We start from the raw sequence: 19864 nt of genomic DNA on the forward strand, positions 1-19864 counted from the left end.
TACAAAGCACAACAAATAAGGCCAAATACATTTATGTCACTATCAGGCATTTGTACTATTTTATGCTATGGAATGTATGTAAATATGTATTATGTTCCGGGATATTTTGTAGTCCTAAACTTTCTGTATTTTGCACCAAAGGCCTTACACTGACTAAAATCTGTCAATCTGTCTGTCTGTCTGTCTGTCTGTCTGTCTGTCTGTCTGTCTGTCTGTCTGTCTGGTATAAAAGGGACACATGCAGAGACCTTCTACATCTTCAGCATGAAACTGTGGTAATCTAGACTTGTCACATAGTCTAGGCTTACAGGGGCTAAATATTGCTATATTTGTTGCAGGGTCTGTTTGACAGACTGATCCAATTGTGCCCTGAGATATGTCTGGGCTGCAAGTCTGAAGAGGCTTTTGTACATGAATGTCCAAATGTTTTCAGTCATTCATGTTCATTGTCTCAGACAACTAAGATTGTTTGAATGATTCTTTGACAATGGAAGGACATATGCTGTACTGTGAGATTAAATGTGTGTTATCAACTCAAGTGCTGTTCACAGATAAGCCCGAAACAATTGTCTGGGCAGCAGGTGGTCATGTTATTCAGAACTCAAAGGATATAGAATATCCATATTCAGGGCATAGTTAGTGGCACTTCAGACCCTAACTGAGATTATATCATAGTTGTGCTAGAACATTTCATATTTCACTTTGTGCAATGAAACCCAAACCATTCTGGATCATGAAATATGGTAGTTGAACAAGCTCTGTTCCACAAATCAGCTTGAGAAAGAATGTTTTAGTGGAAAGCTTTTTGTTGTGTAATATACAATTTCATAGAGTATATATATGTTACTCTAGAAGTTTAAATGAATATGCTGATGTTTGATGTATTGATTTACCTGCATGAAATAAGTAACTGTGTGGTACACTTCTTTTTTTCTCACAGATTTGCGGCAGTGTGTAATCATTTAATATGTTAAGTCACTACCATTGATTTCTGGTCGTTCTTTGTCAATCCTTTAGATGATATGTTTGAATTATTCTTACAAGATGTAAATGTTAAACCATTTATTTTGGCCCAAGTATTGATTAAAACACGTTTTCTGGTAAAGTTATAAAAGTATTTCCTTCTGTATTTAGAAGACAGCTTGTAATAGCATGGAGGAAGTGGGGTGGGCAGGGATTGAGGAGGGAAGGAAGGAAAGAGGCAATCATTCAGCCCCTCTGATTCCACCTGTAAGATGAAAGGTCTCTCATTATCAGTTATCATTATCAATTTAAGGGGAACGTAAAATTAGATGTATTATTGAAAAGACCATTCAATTTTAGCAGTAATTCAAATAATAGATTTAGTTGTTGTATCATTCCAATTGTTTAATTAGATATGTTTTCATGTTGGTTTCAAATATATATTACTAACAGTTTATCTGTTTCCATCTTCAGTGATTCAAATATCTTGTCCTAATAAGTATGTGTGTGTTTTGTGTGTGTGTTTTGTGTGTGCTTGTGGTCTGAATCTGGGTTTCTTGTTACTGAAACAAGTTAGAAATAAACAAACCCAAACAGCAATATTTGACTGGTAGAAATGTACAAACATGTGGACATCAGTAACATTTATGATTTAAATTTGAAAGCAACAACAACCATTACAAGCCAATCAAGGAGTGGTTGAACGGAATTAATTACTGAATAATTACTAGGAGTCCATTTAGCTCAGCTGTATGCTGTTTCATCCATAGAAGTTTCATGTCATGTGCATGAATTGAAAATTATTCATCGAGCGCATGCAGTCACAGTTGGACCTAATTGCCCAATTACTGAAGTTACACATGTTGCCAATGTACACATGATGGATTATTTGAAACAACCTTGTCATGGAGCGCCAAGCCAGACCCAGTCCATCATGGCGGGGAAAACCAACTTCCTGTTGTCAAGGCCATGAATCAGCATGATATTGGCTGCTGTTGTCAAATACCAGCATTCAATTGAAGCCTTACTGGATTCCAACATGAACCGCAAAGGTTAAGTCATTAGCGTCATTTTGCATGATTGGTATTAAGGTCTGTCTATCCTTTCAGGATAGGAAATTGATCCACATTTTCAACTGTCTACATTAATGATCTTCTACAGAATTGCTGTGTTCCGAATGGTAAGAAAAGTCTGTGCCAAACATTTCTGAGACTGAACTCAGCCTTCAGCAAAAATGTTATTCAGTATTAATAGCCAAGCTTACCACACTGAAAGAAATTTACTAGAATTTGGCTTTGGACTGTAAAGATGGTCATCTAAAAGCGAATGCCGGACAAGCAGACGTTATTTTTTTTAACAGTTTTTGTCTTGTGCAGACAATTACATTGCACCAAGGTACTGATGAATCTCAGCTATTTTGGGCTAATGGGGTCCAGTGTTGGTATGTTGTTGAATCTAAGTGAGTTTTTAGCAGCATTGGGCAGTATTCCAGATACAGCATATGTCACTGTCAGTTCGCTGTGGGAAGATGCCCACCACTGGTGAACCCAACCAGTTTAGTCATGCTGCTGACAAATCTAGAAGTATTATTCAGGGTAGACCAACGTTTTGCCCTCCTTCACAACTTGGCACAGTAAGTTGCAGTACCTTAAACAACTGGGCCACCTTTGTTTCATGAACTTTCTGAGCACTGAACGTGACTGGCAGTATAAAACCACCTTGAATATGTATCATCCTGTATTATACACCCTTCCCCATTTTCATTGCAGTTTTCAGTTTGCATTGTATATAAATATGTTAATGTTTATGAAGTAATCAGGTGTCAAAATGTAGAGATACTGATTTGACAGGTAATGGGCTAATTAAAACAGTTGATTTCAGTATAATGGTGAAGGTGACAAACAGTTTGGTAGGTGAGATTGCCGCACAAAGGGTGAAAGCACATAAGTCCAGCTGTCAGGACACCAGATGGAAGTCTGCTGTAAGTGGAATGCCCAGTGTTACATAACTGTACCAATTACAGAGAATCTAGGTAGGAGCCATGACGGTCATGTTGACGTTGTAAATGAAGCTACAGTAACTACCAATGTGTTGGCAGTAATATTGCATTAAATAACTGCTGATTGGTGAACTATAGGAGTACTGTTGCAATACTATACCTTAAAACAATTTAGTTCGAGCAATTAGACATCTGTTCCATGGAATCCTCCTATACCAGGGATAGGGTGGTTTGTCTTGCTGACTTGGTTGACACATGTCATTGGTTCCCAGTTGTGCAGATTGATGCTCATTCTGTTGATCGCTGGACTTGATTATTTACAGACCAGCGCCATATATTGGAAACATTGCTGAGAACGGTGTAAAATGGAACTCACTCACTCTACACTACATTGTGACACATTTAGAAGGTTTTGCATATCAAGAATTAGAAGGTTTTTAAAAAGTAGAAAATTGACATTTTGAGCAATGTCAGCTGGTATTTGATGAGTAGTTCAAATTTCAATTGTAATGTATATATGAGTATGCAATGTGTGATTATATCTCAGGCTTTTGACTCAGGTTTTTTTTTATTACTGCAGCTATATTCTAGTAGATAAGAATGCTATTCAGTATTGTAGTACTATTAATACTGTATATTGTATTACAGTACTTTGACTCACAACTGACGGTACTAAAAGGGGGGATAATTTTGTATTATTTGACAAATACGCTAAACAAACAATTGTATGAGACGTTGATCACATTACATGTGAGATTAACAATCAGTGATATAACTCTTGTTAATGTCAGATATACAGGACAATATATAATATTAGAGAGTTAACTAAATAACAATGTTGAAAAAAAAGGGTTGAAGCATTGGTGTAAAAATGTTCACGTACAATGTCTGAAGTCTAATATTTACCCCCTTCTTTACTGGCTAATCAAATCCTTGAATATACCACAATATGTTCCTTCATCATATATATGCATAGAAACTGACCACAAGACTGTGCAGACTGGTGTTCTTTTAGTTATGTCCTGTTCTCATGGATTCTACAATAACTACCATAAAGTTGACTCATGCTGTGGTGATAAGACTAGGTGTACCATCAGTCGGTCTGTGACAGCTGTGTGGATGTGGCCTGCAGACGAGATAGAGAGATGTTAACTTGCTGTGACTAATATGTGCAGTACAGCAGGTGCTTGTTCTCCCTTTGTCAACCCTCCCTCATTTACATACATACAATGATGCACAGCTGACCATTGTCTCCACACTACCTCAGGTGCATGGAGTTAGATTAGACTGTTAGGTTAAATTTTGCCTATGTGTTTCTTTTTATATGTTTGGTGTGGTTGATTAGAAAGAATATGTGGATTTATTTGAAAGGATCCTGTGATGATTTCAATGAATATAATCTGACTTTACTCATGAACAGTGTAAATACAAATGTTGACCATGTTGTTTTATTAGTCTCATTTTGTCTGTCCTTTCAGAATAATCTCATAATGTGTAATTTATTAAACAGTTTTCTATTATGATTTTACAAGGATAACTCTGAGTGTTATTGTGTTTGTAAATGTTTTAAGTTCTGTGTGTAATGACTACCAACAAAAGACTATTGATGTATATGAATATGGAAACTATTTATTATTATTCTTATTATTTAATAATTAATATTATTATTATTTATTCTTAACTGGTACAGTTATTAACATTTCATAATGACCAAGATTACCAAGTCCATTATAAAATTAAAACTTTTGAATTGTCATTATTGTTGGCAGTATGTTTGAAGTAAGTTTTATTTTAAGAAACCAACACACCTCTATTTAAGATTCAAACTACAGGTGATGCTATGGTGTGCCCATGACAGCAAGTCTGTCAAGTGAACTCAACACAGCAGAGTGACTGTTTAGGCAATGAAATACCAGATACGTGATTATGGCCAAACTGCTGCTGAAAGAAATGCATACAAATGTTTTTGCCTGACAGAATGGTGCTCAGTTTCTAGTCAGCTGTTGTGCTTTAGTTGAAAGGATTGCATATGGAGGCCTAATTCACTGATTCAGCTGTTTTCTTATCAAATATTGTGCATAGTCTCCCAGCTAAAATTAGATGTTGGTACAGTTCCTAATGAAATTTAACAAAACTTTTAAAACAAATTCCTAATGGTATGTTGTGTTCATACCTAGCATCATGATTCGGTCCCACTGTAAGTCAAGGCCAAAGTTTAAATCTGGGGAGGGAATTTGAGAAGTCTGAGTGATATAATATGACTTTGTGTTTATTGAACAGTGATTCTGTCAATGGGTGAGTAATGTAGGTCTTGATATTTATTTTTTTAGCCGATATATACCCATTATTGTACTACTAAATATATATGCTTGCAAACTTTCATTTTTGTCCTGTTACGATCAGAGGATGCATTCACTGCCAATGTACTTCCCTCACAAGCGTTTTGGTGTATGTTAAGTTTATTGGGATGACAAATGATATTTAACATTCAAGGTTCAGGGTTGTGTTTAAGGGTGCACTGACAATGTTTATATTGCACTTGCTTCCTTTTTTGTTGTCTGAAAACACTTGTAATGCTAAATTTTGATGGGTTTGGTGTTTCAATGTGTTCGACATGATCATTTGACATGGAGGCTTTTGAAGTTCACCCTAGTCCACACAGTCACTAGGTCCATGGTCACAAGTCAGTTATATATACTCGATTCACATATGAAGAGTTGCGTACTTGTGCTCAGTTAGTGGGTGTATTTTCAATCATAAATGGGGTTTGGAAACTTTGTCAGCTGTGTGATACTGTTTGTTTCTTCCCCTTTCATAAAGGAATCGTACAAAAGTGAGTTACTATTCAACAGCGGTACGAGCAGTGTCACTGTCATTTTTCATTGATTGAAACTGATGTAGCTTGTGAAATATGGTTAATAACTCATTCATTTGTCAGGAATGTTCTTCAATAAACATGAAAGTTTATGTCATGCTGCAGGTCAACATGGCAGTTGCGGTCCAACTACATTGCTGCCGTCCCTGGAGACTGCACCACCAGTCTCATCTTCTCCACAAAACTTGTCAAAGCGGGAACTGTGACCTTCGAGTATCAGTCACCCAACCCTGATATACTGTTCCACTTCACAGTAAGTTCAGACACTCCATTTTGCTTCACATTCACTTTCCACACCGTGTAACAGTTTATGGTCATTTCAGAAACACTCAGTTTCACAGTCAGTTCACACAAACTGTTCCTTTTCAGGGTCAGTTCATTCACAGTTCCACTCCATGGTCAGTTCAGACACTGTTCCACCTCAGGGTCAGTTCAGACTCTGTTCCACCTCAGGGTCAGGTTAGACACTGTTCCACCTCAGGGACAGTTCACACTTCCACTTCAGGGTCAGTTCAGGCACTGTTCCACTTCGGGATCAGTTCAGACACTGCTTAATGTTGGGGTCAGTTTAGACACAGCTCAACTTCAGGGTCAGTTCAGACACTGTGTCACCTCATTGTCAGTTCAGACACTGCTCCACCTCAGGGTCAAGTCACAGTTCCACTTCAGGGTCAGTTCAGGCACTGTTCCACTTCAGGGTCAGTTCAGACACAGCTCCACTTCAGGGTCAGTTCAGGCACTGTTCCACTTCGGGGTCAGTTCAGACACTGTTCCACTTCGGGGCCAGTTCAGACACAGCTCCACTTCAGGGTCAGTTCATAGTTCCATTTCAGGGTCAGTTCAGACGCTGTTCCACCTCAGGGTCAATTCAAACAATGCTCCACTTCGGGGTCAGTTCAGACACAGTTCTACTTCCCGTTGTCGGTGTCTCATATGATAAGGCTCAAATATTGCTGAAATCAGCATAAAAACAGTTCTGTTATCGTGTATCTGAAAAATGAAGCAAAAACTGAGCACAAAGTATTCCTTCTTAGCTCTAAATGTCAAGCCAACATCACACCATTATCAACATGATTGAGAGTGATTCTGGAGATGTCACCCCTTCTGCCCTCTATTAGAAAAAGTAACTGATTCTAAAACCCACAATAGAAACCTAATCCCCAGCTAACAGAGGAACAAAATGTGGATGTATAATCAAATGTTTGTCTTGTTCATGGGCATATTGATCCGACTGCATCAGAAATAACCGCTTCTTCAGTTGTTGATGTGTTCCACGACAGATGGGAGTGACAGTCTCATGAATCTTCACTTTTTTGGACTGAGATTTTTGGGATTCCATTGTGAATATAGAACACTATGAAACTTTCAGTCCATCCATCATATACATACCTGCATCATCATTCTCAAACAATGTAACACTAGAAATCCTGTACACGTGCAGGGGGAATTTCAGGATATAGGTTTTTTTGTTCTACATTATTCTTTTGTGCATATAATTTAACATGTATTCAAAATTAATGTTAACTTCTTTCAGTGGCATTTTCATGTTCCATCTATGTATGCTTTAGAATGGCAAAAGAATCTGTATTGAAATGTTGCTTTCATGAATAAGAGAAGTTGTTATCCATAAAGTTTGTTATACAAAATCAAGGTTGAAAGTCACTGGTTAGGTGTCTGCAATTATTGGGCAATATGCTGATGCAGCATAATATTCACATGCTAGACTGCCTGTCTTCCTCATTTAATGCCTGAGGGGTGGTTGGGTAGCTTAGTGGTTAAAGCAGGAACGCTCACTGCACCGAGGACCCAAGCTCGATTCCCTTCATGGGTACCATGTGTGAAACTCATTTCTGGTGTTGCTGGAATAATGCTAGAAGCAGCATAAAACCATACTCACTCACTCACTCACTCACTCACTCACTCACTCACTCACTCACTCACTCACTCACTCACTCACTCACTCACTCACTCACTCTAATGCTTGAGATTCATCTTTCTGTTACCAGTTAGTAATACTGATGGGAGTAGGTGTATCATAGAATAATGAAATGTAATAAATGTTTTCAAAGCCATTATTGCCAGTTTTAAACATAAAAAACAAATTGTTCAGATGGGGATTTTATGTTTATAAAATACATCTAAAAATGAGATGTTAAAATATTAACCAATAATCCTGAAAAACTGGAAGGTGCTTCTCTTTGCAAAATCAAATGAAGTTGTGTCAACGATCAATTGTATATTTTCCTGGGATATTTTTATGGCCTTATGCTGGACGTTTAATCAGCTTTATATAATTGAATGGCTTCCTGCCACAGATATGATTTTGTCTTATTTGTTATATCTTAGCAGGCAATTAGCAGTCAGAAATACAAAAATACATTGCACATCCTTCACATAGTTGTGTGGGAGATCTGCTGACAGGGATTTATCTCCCTTGCTGATATTAATCGAGTCCAGCTGTATGTCAAACACTTGAACATGGCCCAGAAAAGAAATATGCATGAAATAGTAGATATAGTAATACATGTAGTAATAGTCTTGTTCAAGAGGTTGAACTGTCTTAATATTTAATTCTGATTACTGTATCTACTGTTTCCAATTAGATCAAGTAAACAGTAAAGGTCTAAATTCCTTGTCAACGTCATACTTTTGAAAATATTTTTATTAGGATATCCTTCATCGTGAATACTTAGACTTACATACACTAGGGAAGGGTTTGGTAGTCTAATGGTTAAGGGACCTGCTCATTATGCTGTAAACCCAGGTTTGATTCTCAGCACATGGGTACAATGTGTGAAGTCCATTTCTGGTGTCCTGAGTTGTGGTATTGATTGAATATTGCTAAAAGCTGCATAAAAGCATACTCACAGTATATTTAAGGAACACGCATGATACACTGAAGTATTGACAGCTATGTTCATTGAGTGGCTTTTTAGAACCTGGGAAGATACTGAAAAACTTTATGGATAAGAATTTCCATATTTCGTGAGTGTGTGATGTTTCGATACAGATTATGTACCAATTTTTCTTATCAACCATGAAATGATGTTCATTGATTCAAAAGCCATAGCTGAAATCCCAAGGATGAAAATATGCCAATTTATCACCTGTAGAACAAGCCCCATGTGATCTAATATACAGGTAGTTATGATTTAGGGTGAAGCCATCTTCTATAAATAGACTTCAGATGATGCCCATAGACATATCTGTCTGTTATTGTGTTATCTATATAAGTAACATAGATGACTGGTCCTGCTGTCAGAAATGTGTTTATATATATTTCTGTTGGTTCCTGCAGGTCCAGAATGACCAGTGCCAGGCTATAGAGGATGAATCCAAGGGCACCTGGCCACCCAACACAGAGGAGGGCAAGTGGAAGACTCAGACGGTAGGTTGTGTCTTCCCTAAGAAAGTGAAATTCCAAATATGACATATGTTGCATTTGACCACTTTCTAAATGGCATTGTGTAATCAAAGCTTCGTCTCTGAACATACATTATTTGGATAGTAACAAATACAGTGCAAGTCACTCTAAACAGGCATTCATTGGAACTGGCCAAAAATACTGTTTTAGAGTGTGTGCAGGTTTAGTAAATTTTTCCATCCATCCCCTTGACTGGTCTTGCCATCTTGACACAGTGAATGACTGACAAATTGTGACACGACAAATAAATTATGATACAAATGCCACGTCACTCATCAATTTTTCTCACCTACCTAGGCCTAAGGCTTATCCATACTCCTTTTATCAGGCAATGTCATGAGCATAATGTCAATGGTAATCTACTTCCAAGATACCGGAAAACTATTATTGGGACACAATTTCCATATTGAAAATTCTTAATAATTTTTCCAGCAACAGTATTTCAGTTATCAATCTTTTGAGACAGTCTTAGTGCTCATTGATACCATATGGTTGTTGTTGCTCAAGATGTGTGCTTTGTTTACAGCTGAACCTGAAGAGTGGCATGAACGTGCTCCAGTGGCGTGCACTGGGGATGAAGGAACGTACCCACGGTAGAAGTCCCATCCTCATCAGAAAGATAGAAGTGACTGGTATGTAGACCTCACTGTGGCCCAATATGCCGGAGTGAGTGAGTTTAGGCTTACACTGCACTCAGCAATATTCCAGCTATATGGCAGCAGTCTGTACATAATGAACCAGACAATCCAGTGATGAACAGCATGAGCATCAATATGTGCAGTTGGGGACCACTGACATTGTCAACCAGGTCAGCAAGCCTGACCACCTGATCATGTTAGACGACTCTTACAACAAGCAAGAGATTACTAAAGGCCAGTTCCAAGTCACACCTTCACGGGCCCGAGATGGCAGAAGTGGAGTTGAAGTACCACCATTATACTACACACAGCAACATTACATACTGTTCTTTATTTTGAAAGAGCATGTACCTCGAATGACAACCATGTGCTGTTGATAAGATCTACTGCTTGGAAATTCATGTAATGATGCATGACAGCTTTTCACACTCCTATATCTTGATGTTTACAGTTCCACTCAAGGTTGAAACAGTTCTGTTTGTTTCACATGATCAGTCTGACTTAACACACATTTCTTGGTAGGAAAATCTACACAAAGTATCATAATCAATATACATATCTCTATTGCTTTAACAGGCCACATTCTTGTGATCAGTGACTTTATATTTCATGGTGGAGGTTTTCCTTGAGTCACAGGTTTTCTTATGGAAACTATACCTGTTCCTGTTCCCTACAGGTGTGGCATATACATCCGAGTGCACCAAGTGTCGGAGTGGCACCTACAGCAGTGGGGGCACTGAGTTTTGCGGTTACTGTCCGGAGAACACCTACTCTGAACGTGGTGCTGCCCAGTGTAGTCCCTGCAACCAGGACACAGAGTACGCCAGTAAGTTCCTCTTGCGCATGTTACTAAGTCTCATTTATCAAATGGAAATACCTCAAGCATTTTTTATATTGTGGTAACTTAAAGTTTGAGGTTTGATCATAGGCACTTTGAGAACATTCAGATTGAGAACATTCTGTTTTGATGTTTGATGTGAACATTTTGGTCGATGGTTGATCAAAGGGACTTCCAGAACATTCTGGCTGATGGTTTGATCATAGGTTGTTTTATGCTTATCCTGACTCATGGCACAAGCCCTCCCAACCATAACATATGGTAACATATTTTGTGTAACCTATGACATTGCTTCATCTTGCAGCTATGGGTGCCAGCAAGTGTGAGACTCGACCTCCATGTTCTGATAGAGACTACTATGAATACCAAACTCCATGTGATGAAAACAAACAGGTGAGGCAGTTTTCTCACTGGAGTGCTAAGTTTGTGAAGGACTGTATTAGTAGTCATTGCTTGTTCTTCTGCTTGATTATTATTTCAGAACTTTACTACATGTTATGGTCAGTGTAAAGTCTTTTTCCCTTAGTTTACTTTATGCCAAAAAGTTTCAGTCATTTCACAGTTAACTAGGAATTATGTCCAGTTTTTTGATAGATGGCGTAAAATTGATTGAAAAGTTCACTCACTCACTCACTCACTCACTCACTCACTCACTCACTCACTCACTCACTCACTCACTCACTCACTCTAAAACATTCATACATTCATCATCTTTATCTGTCAACCCACATGTACACATTGCTGACTCCAGTTACAGCTTTTAGCAATATCAGGTATTATTCTTGATAATATTGTAACATTTTGTGACAACCTACCTCATGCACCCCTATCATCTGTTTCCAGACTCGCAAGGAGTATGCATGGATCACACCCCAGATCTGTAACCCCACTGCTAGTGGTGCTGTAACACTTCCCGCTCAAGGTGCCCTTGAAGACTGCCCACCCTGTAATCCAGGCATGCACCTGTACAACAACTCAGCCTGTGAATTCTGTCCAGTCAACCAGTTTTCTGATGGCTCCAAGCCCTGCGAAGCATGCCCTGCATCCACATCCCCAGAGTACAGCCTCGACTACAGATGGTGGTCCGTCATGCCACCCAATGTCACCAGCGATTGTCTCTCCATGACAGGTAGGCAGGGGAGATAAATCTACCCTTCTTAATCATACGTTTGACTGTTGCTGTTGAAACATGTTAGGAAACCGTTCACAACTGGATTTCATTATTGTGTTTTGCTTTTGTGATCTGTTTGTTTAACAACACAGGGTTTTCTCCTGTAGTATTTGAATGTTAGGTACCCACGATTTTCAAGTTTTATGATATGACAGGGTCATCTGGCTTTAAGTGAGTGAGTGAGTTTAGTTTAATGGATCACTCAGCAATATTCCAGCTATATCGCAGTGGTCTGGAGCAGAACAAGATTCAACAGCATTAGCATCCATCTGCTCAACTGAGATACAGTGACAAGTCTCAACCCAGTCAGCGAGTCGGACCACCCAGCCCAGTTAGCCACATCTTACAACAATCATTGGTTACGAAAGATGAATTCTAACCCGGAATTTCACATGTCATTTTACTTAAATGTTTTATATTATCCACTGATTCATGTTATGACTGTCTGGAACTTTAGGACAGGTTCAAAGTGTGACTGGTACATTAAGTTACAGTGATAAATTGTGCAATCAGTGACCATATTGTCTGTATGTATTCTGCATTTAGAGCTAGTATTAGTCATGATATGGCTGAAATATTGCCAATGTAACTCTAAATCTTAAGTCACTCACTCTGTCACTCAATCAATAACCCCTTATGGGAGAATGGTGAGAATGGTGTAATACCTGGTTGATTGTACTTCCTTGTGTCTCCATGTCAAGGATCTTTGCTCATGTCAGTACATCAGCATGGGGAATTTTTATTCTGCAGTTAGCTGGAATGTTGCAGAGTGTAAAAACAACAGCCATTTACTTTAGACAACATACTACAAGTGTCAGTACTAAGAGTGATATTCTTTTACAGCTGAAACCTGTTCCCCACAAGCAGGGTGGTTATTGTCTAGTGACCACATCCGTACCCACTTCAGCCATGACAAGGATGTCTTCCTCATCCTCACCATGCACATCCCCGGCTTCAGAGGCCATGCCAATGTTGTCAATGGCAAAGCAGACATTGTTGGACACATCTCCTTCAGGTTCGAAATGAACTGTACAGGGGACTGTGAGCTGGTTTTCTTGACAGTAAGTGAACAGAGATGAAGGTTAAGTCTCCTCCAAAAGCTAGAAGCTTGTTCCACAAATTGATCTCAACACTACAGTGCTCGAATGCCCCCATACTGTTAACATTATACGATGAACATGTCTCCCCTTACAGCCCTTGATACAAAACCTTAGCTACAAAAGTCGTAACTCTCTGTTATGGTATGGATGTTATGCTCACCTTATCTCTACGACAGTCGTTAGTCCATGTTAATGTATGAGAGTTAAGGTCTGCTTAGTGCTCTGACAGTTGTATTAGTCTGTGTTTATGTATGAGAGTTTTGATCACCTTGGCACTGAGATCGCTTTGCACATTAGCACCCACTGGGGTCATGGTGTTAAAACTGCTTTGTGAAAACAGGTCCAATCTGAAGTACTTTGAAGCATGTAAAATGTAAAGGTTTTTTGAAGCTCAAAATACTGTTTTGAAGTTTTAACATTTATCTTCCTGTTCTTTATAACCATTGTTAACATTTACGATCTTTTTCAGGATGATAATGGGAAGAATTCAGTAGCAAAATCGTGGAAGGGAAGTTATGAAAAAAATGAATATGTGTAAGTCCACATTTCCATGGAAATTAAGCAAACCCAAGGGCACACTTATACATATAATTCTTATTTCTGACACTCAGTCTAGTTTGATTCAGATTTCTGGCATGCATGCTTAAATCCATCATTTCTAAAGCCACTTTATATATATTCACGGTCTTTCAACTCTCACATGCAGTGTGAAGATTTCTAAGTTTTGTGTATGTGAATCATTTGACCAACAATAGCGAGATTAAGGTACATTTTAAGTATAGGAAAGTGTTTTTTAAGGCACATGGCATTCTATCAGGTTTGTAGTGTGTTATGTTTGGCTGCTGCAGGTACAATGTGCGCAGCAACAGGTCTCTGATAGCCACCTGGGCCTTCCAACCGTACGACTGGGAGAACCTGCCGGAGGCCAAGCCAGAGGAGTACCTCAACAACATCGCCAAGATATACTCTATCAAGGTCACTAACACCATCTCTGGTGGAGCTTCTGAGTGTAAACCTTGTCCAAGAGGAACTGCTAAAGACACGTAGGTCTTGGATACATCATACTCCTTGGTTTCAGGATTGGAATAAGTTTGTGACTGATGTTTTATTATGTGTTTGACAATATTAAATCTGTAGTCCCCATTTCTGCACTCACTCTTGTATAATTTCAACAATGAGAGACACCAATGAAATAACATGAGAGTTGTTTGGTGAGGTTCAAGTACTGATTGTGACATGATGTCCTGCTGATGGAAGGAACAGTTTGCCCAATGATAGGTGGTGTTCGAATGTCCAGTCATGAGTTACTTCCCTTTGGTATGCCAGAATCCTATGAGTAGATTCATGTGTCATATAGTCACACACACCCTGATGATTATTGCCTGCAGTAAATATCTCCTAATAGCATGACTTCAGGCCTTCCTTTTGAATTTGCTGACTGCCCATGATATTACTGCTACTGTTCCAGGCAGCATTTCTGTTCACTGACTCATAACCTTTCTTTATCATACTGATTGGGGAGTGCCATATAAGATGCTATATCGTATCAAGCGTGGATAGACTTTCACTCAATGCCACATGTGTATAGTGTGTGAAGCCCATTTCTGATGTGTTATTGCTGGAATATTGTAAAAGATGACTCCAACTATACTCACTCACTCACTCCACAAGAGAACCAGCTGACTACAACAGGAAGTTAACAATATCCCACACTGATGCTTAGCATATGAATAAATACAGATCTCTACTCAAAACGTTTTCTGTAGCACTGTGCACTTGTGTATGTGTAAACCAGGATTCATGTGAGAACCATGCAAACATGGTTAAGTCCTTGGTACTTGAACCTCCAGTAGCAGTGCAATAGGATATCCCAGGATATAGTTCCTGTGTTGATAGCACTTATTGTTTGACTGTGCAGTCAGGAAGTTAACATCATGCAGATCATGATTAACAGACTGCTGGTGGAACTTGGGGCTTAATCAAATAATGATTGTGTTCCAGGTGTATTCCATGCCCTGATGGGCAGTACATCGACACGAGCACAACATCCTGCAAGGCATGCCCCCCCAACACTGTGGTGTCCAGCAGTGATGCCTGGGGGAAGCAGGCCTGCAAGGTGTGTGGATCAGGCCTGAAAGCTGAAGGAGGCAAAGTGTGTAAAACAGACTGCAAGTATACAGCAAGAGATGGCAAGGTGTACGACTTCACCGGCCTTGACAGGTGAGTGTTAAAGTTGCCATTGTATTATTAGTTCATGATGTGTATCAGTGAATGACTACTGCATTTGTGTACTATAAGATGTTGAACATTTCACTAGAATGTGTGATGAAGCACCAATTTGGCCAACCAGATCATCACTATTTGTGACATACACAAACTCCCAATCATTATGATGATTGATGGTATCTACTGTATTAAAAATGGTTGTTCTTTTTTACGTGTTCACTGCCTGCAAGGTGTACAAATTTAGCACCAAATTCTTGAAGTCTTGAAGATGATTAGCGTATACTGATTGAGTTAGTGATAGTGATTTATTTATTCTGTGTTTGTTTCCAGCATCCAGTTTGTGGTTGGCAACAAGTTGTTTACGTCCAGCGGCACCCAGTACTACCATGGCTTCAACATCAGCTTGTGTGGTAACAAGGGGACACAACTCCCAACCTGCTACAACAATGTCACTGATCAGCCGGTGAGCACAAGAATTCAGATGCTTTCTTTGATCAAGATAAAATACAAGCTGGCAATTGGAAGTTCATTTGAAAATAGAACTTTCAGACCTTTATAGTCTTGAATGACAGTTCAAAGAGAATGTATCATACTAATGAACCTATGAAATGCATTACTTTGGAAGAGTAAGTAGTAGTGTAAGTATTTTGTGATGTAGTCTCAACTTGCCATAGTTACCAGACTCTGTCTGTGTGGCAAATCTGTCCTGGTTTCTGCATGTTTACATTATGTTTGACACATGTTGCACCGTGTGAGATGTTTGTAGAAGCACTGTTAACATTATAAAACATTTGAATTCTTACCCGCATCATCAGTATCCTACAATGGATATTATATGTGCAGTGTATTGTTTTATGTTTGTTAAAATCTTTTTCAGTTCAATTTCAATGTTTTTATTGTAAAAAAAAATCAGTGTTCCTTGTTTCAGGATCATCTACAGTGTAATTGGTTGACTCTCATTTGTAAGATGTGAAATCTTACTGGTAGACAATGTGATATTTTCTTGAAAAAAGAAAACATACAAGGAAAAGAAACTTATTGACACTCACATTCATACTCATACTGCTGTGAGTAGAAACATGAACTGCTAGCTGTTACTGTGTGTTTACTTGGCACTTATACTTAAGCTGGACTAACTGAACAGTGGGTGACAGAATGATCACTTCATGTAAAATTTGTAGAGTATATTTCTGTCTCAGAAACTTATTTTCTCAATAGAATGCCTCAGTTCACACACTTTCTTAAAACCAACAAACTGTGGTTTTAGCCCCTGACGCTGACAGTTATACACAAGGAATTTAGCCATTAATGGTTGGAGGTCGAAAGCAGTATCTGTGACAGTATTTGAATCACACACAAATATGACAAGTTCAGATTGAATATTTCTGAAGAATGAATAGAGTAGTGTTTGTTTCAAGAAAGATTCAATATGGGTTGGGCAAAGTAAGCAAGAGATAATTATGTTTGGAGGTGAGCAGAGATTTAATAATGGCAGTTTCCCCAAGAGGGATTATGATTATTTTCATCCATTTAGAGATGATTTCTTTGGTATCTGCAAGAACCCAGAACCTTAAGAGTAGGTGAATTCCTTTCAAACATTCACTGTAGATCTACCCTACTACTTGTTCGGAAATCGTTAGTACCAGTATTTCCTGGTTTTCTTGAGCATTTACATAGGAAACTATGTATTTGTATCCTACATGATGTATGATATGGAGGTGTGTGTTGGTGTAGATAATGTGATGGTCTGCCAGGGTATATGTATGACGGATGTTGTAGCAGGTGGATAGGTGGTCATGTAAGGAGAAATTGTCCTTAGAGTAGCTGTAATTACCAGAAAATATCAATGCCAACATTAGGAAAGTACCATTGAGAAAGTGGTTGAATGTAACAATATTTTTTAGATTACTTTCTTTCATTAGGTACAGATTCTAGAACGTTTGTAGATTGTAGTATTTGAACGGTAGAATTTTTAAGGATGTCATCTTCTGTAAGAGTACACAATGTACTCTTGCTCTTTCATCAGGTGAACAAACATGCATCAAATTTCCATCATCGTCTTTCATTTATTGTTGTGATTATGCATCACTGTAAGCAGAAGGAAATAGAGATTTTATGGCATCTTCCTGGAATTTTATGGCATCTTCCCAGAATTTTAGGTAGGTGAAGCATGCTAAGTTGAAGACAATGGAGAATTGTGGTTGCATCTCCTAACCCAGCATGAGCAAAATTCAGAAAGTGAGGGAGAGCTCATAGTGTATTTAGATATTTCATGATGGCGTATTGGAATAAATGTGTAAACACAACTCACCCTGGGGTGAGTGAGTGGGGTCATCATAGTGTTACTCCATTGTATCACAACTGCTAATGTAGGGCTTATTGCAAACAGAAGAGTTGGTCAAAGTTTAGTCATTGGTCACTACAATGTCCACCTCAAAGGTAGATGATAAAGCTGAACACCAGACTGCTCCGCAGCTGTCAACACAAAAGATGATCTTTTGACTAAATTTGGATATTCTCTCAACCATCCTGCATTTGATACCAAATGCCATATCGCCATGGAAAGTTTTCCTTTCAGTATCAAGCAGATAGTAAGAGAAGACACCACACCTTATTAGTACAAGTACCATCCATGACTAACCCCTACATGTAAATTGTACATTCATTCGACATGCGTACTAGTAACAACAGCAGATTAGTTCAGCAACCATAACATACCAACATTCTGGGAACAAACAGATTTCATAACACTGTTGTATTTTGATGTTTGTGTAGTCTGTTTTGATTTTTGTTCAAGTGTCATGTGATGATTCTACAAATGATTTAGAATATCTGTACTACTGTATCAGTCTAATCATGTTAAGTAGGCTTCAAGTACTGTCTCTTGTTCCCAGCCATCCTGGAATAGTGCTTAAAATGGCATAAAACTTAACTCTTTCACTTTCAAGTTCTGAGTAAGTATTCACTCTTGGAAAAATGTAAGGTGCTTTCAAATATTGACAAAGATTTTATTGAGGGGCATGTGTAAGTTTCTGTTGTCTTTTGGCAATAATTGTACTGACAGACGTGTAAGTTGGTAATATTGTCAAATATTGCTAAAATGTTAAGTAAAGCTGCTTGTAAATACTATCAAAATCATTTGAGGGACACATGTAAGGTGTTTTAAAATATTGACGAAATTTAAACCCACAGGTCAAGAAATCTGAAGACATAGAAATTTTGAGCCATGGTGGAGTATGTTAAATTTTTACTTCATTGTTCTCTGCTCCTATTGATGGAGCTGTGGGTAGCTGCTGGCTTGTCTTGAGCTATCTTCACTGCATGATGTATATGGTGTTTGGGTACTTGGATAATAGATGCTCATCAAAGTGTTGTTTTTTCATTAGTATTCAAATATATATATTTTCTCCTGAATGTTCCCTGCTGTATGTACAGAGAAATGTTTTCTCATTCTGTCGTTGTTAAGTACCTTTCACAATTCTTTCTATGTCAAACTTTCTGCCATTGATTTTTTTGTCATCTACTTGGAAGAGAACTTTTACTTTATGGGATGTTGTCTTTTGGCCAGGGTTGATGTAATCTAAAAATTGTTTCATCAAATATGTTTAGGTCATATATTGATATCTTCACACCCTTTTTATTGACCAAACCATTGTTGTTTTTCTGCACATTGTATGGAATCTCTTTAACATGGCTTTCTTGTGTATGGAACAGTTGCCATCAACACAGGTAGTGGTAGCTGGATGATGTGTTGCCATGCGTTACGATGCAGTCATTACAATAGCCAGTTTCTTTTAACAGATAGAGGGTCAGAATTGCACCTTGGGATTTTTTTGTTTTTAGCCCCAGTGTTGACCTATATGCCTTTCTTTGTCCTGTGATGGCAGTGGGGTAGCCATAGTGTACGGTTAAAGCATTTGCTCATCATGACAAAGACCTGCGTTCAGTTCCCCACATGGGTACAATTTGTCCATTTCTGGTGTCCCTTGCTATGATGATGCTGAAATATTGCTAGAAGTGGCGTAAAACTCACTCATACCTGGCTGTCTCTTTCGCTGCACTCTTTCCTCATTACAAACAGTGTACTGTGTCAATATTTTAATAATAGTTTGCTAAACAACTTTTTTCAGTTTTAACAAAATTTGTGCAAAAGTTAATAGTGATAGAATGATGTTTTGATTGATCGGCATTTCATTTAGTATTTTCTATTTATTATTTATTGAGTTAGATTGCGATTCATTGATCTGCTTTTCAGCCGAATGGAGTATAGTAGTTTGGCCATGATTCAACTTAAGCTGATGATGAAACTTTCTGAAGTTTGCAGTGTCAGAAATACAAAACAATGAGAGAACATGAATGGTTCATCTCAGCTACCATCTTCAACCTGGACTTGATCATCCTGCAGTGTTTTAACTCTATGATGCTGTGGTTTCAGAATTATGGACTGCCAACTGATGTTCAGGGTATGGTTTGTCGGTCCACCCTGGTACCCCAGAGGGATACAGATGCTCCTGTTGTCTCCACCCAGCCTGTCAGGTGAGTTGGGATAGACACAATCCTCAGTGGGATACTGACAGACATTGTGTTGACCTTTCTGGCATAGGCAGTGGGTGTACTGTACAAGTTGTTA

At 38.5% G+C, this 19864-nt stretch overlaps 1 protein-coding gene across 9 annotated transcripts in view; it reads left to right on the top strand.

Annotated features, from left to right (window-relative positions):
- The window catches only part of LOC137296025 (endosome/lysosome-associated apoptosis and autophagy regulator family member 2-like), a 65270-nt gene that overhangs the window by 24321 nt on the left and 21085 nt on the right, over window positions 1-19864 (top strand). For 3 of the 9 annotated variants that reach the window (XM_067827659.1, XM_067827655.1, XM_067827657.1), the window contains exons 4-17: window positions 5243-5257; window positions 5943-6090; window positions 9136-9225; window positions 9788-9893; window positions 10576-10725; window positions 11042-11130; window positions 11581-11866; window positions 12752-12969; window positions 13478-13542; window positions 13857-14051; window positions 15010-15228; window positions 15565-15697; window positions 18427-18468; window positions 19670-19770. In XM_067827659.1, coding sequence (XP_067683760.1) covers window positions 5243-5257; window positions 5943-6090; window positions 9136-9225; window positions 9788-9893; window positions 10576-10725; window positions 11042-11130; window positions 11581-11866; window positions 12752-12969; window positions 13478-13542; window positions 13857-14051; window positions 15010-15228; window positions 15565-15697; window positions 18427-18468; window positions 19670-19770 — 1857 coding nt within the window. Of the gene's footprint in view, window positions 1-5242; window positions 5258-5925; window positions 6091-9135; window positions 9226-9787; window positions 9894-10575; window positions 10726-11041; window positions 11131-11580; window positions 11867-12751; window positions 12970-13477; window positions 13543-13856; window positions 14052-15009; window positions 15229-15564; window positions 15698-18426; window positions 18469-19669; window positions 19771-19864 lie in introns of all 9 variants that reach the window. The other 6 variants (XM_067827661.1, XM_067827656.1, XM_067827658.1 and 3 more) reach the window with 3 other exon arrangements.

Source organism: Haliotis asinina, chromosome 9, assembly GCF_037392515.1.
Source record: "Haliotis asinina isolate JCU_RB_2024 chromosome 9, JCU_Hal_asi_v2, whole genome shotgun sequence".
Classification (NCBI taxonomy): Eukaryota; Metazoa; Mollusca; class Gastropoda; order Lepetellida; family Haliotidae; genus Haliotis; species Haliotis asinina.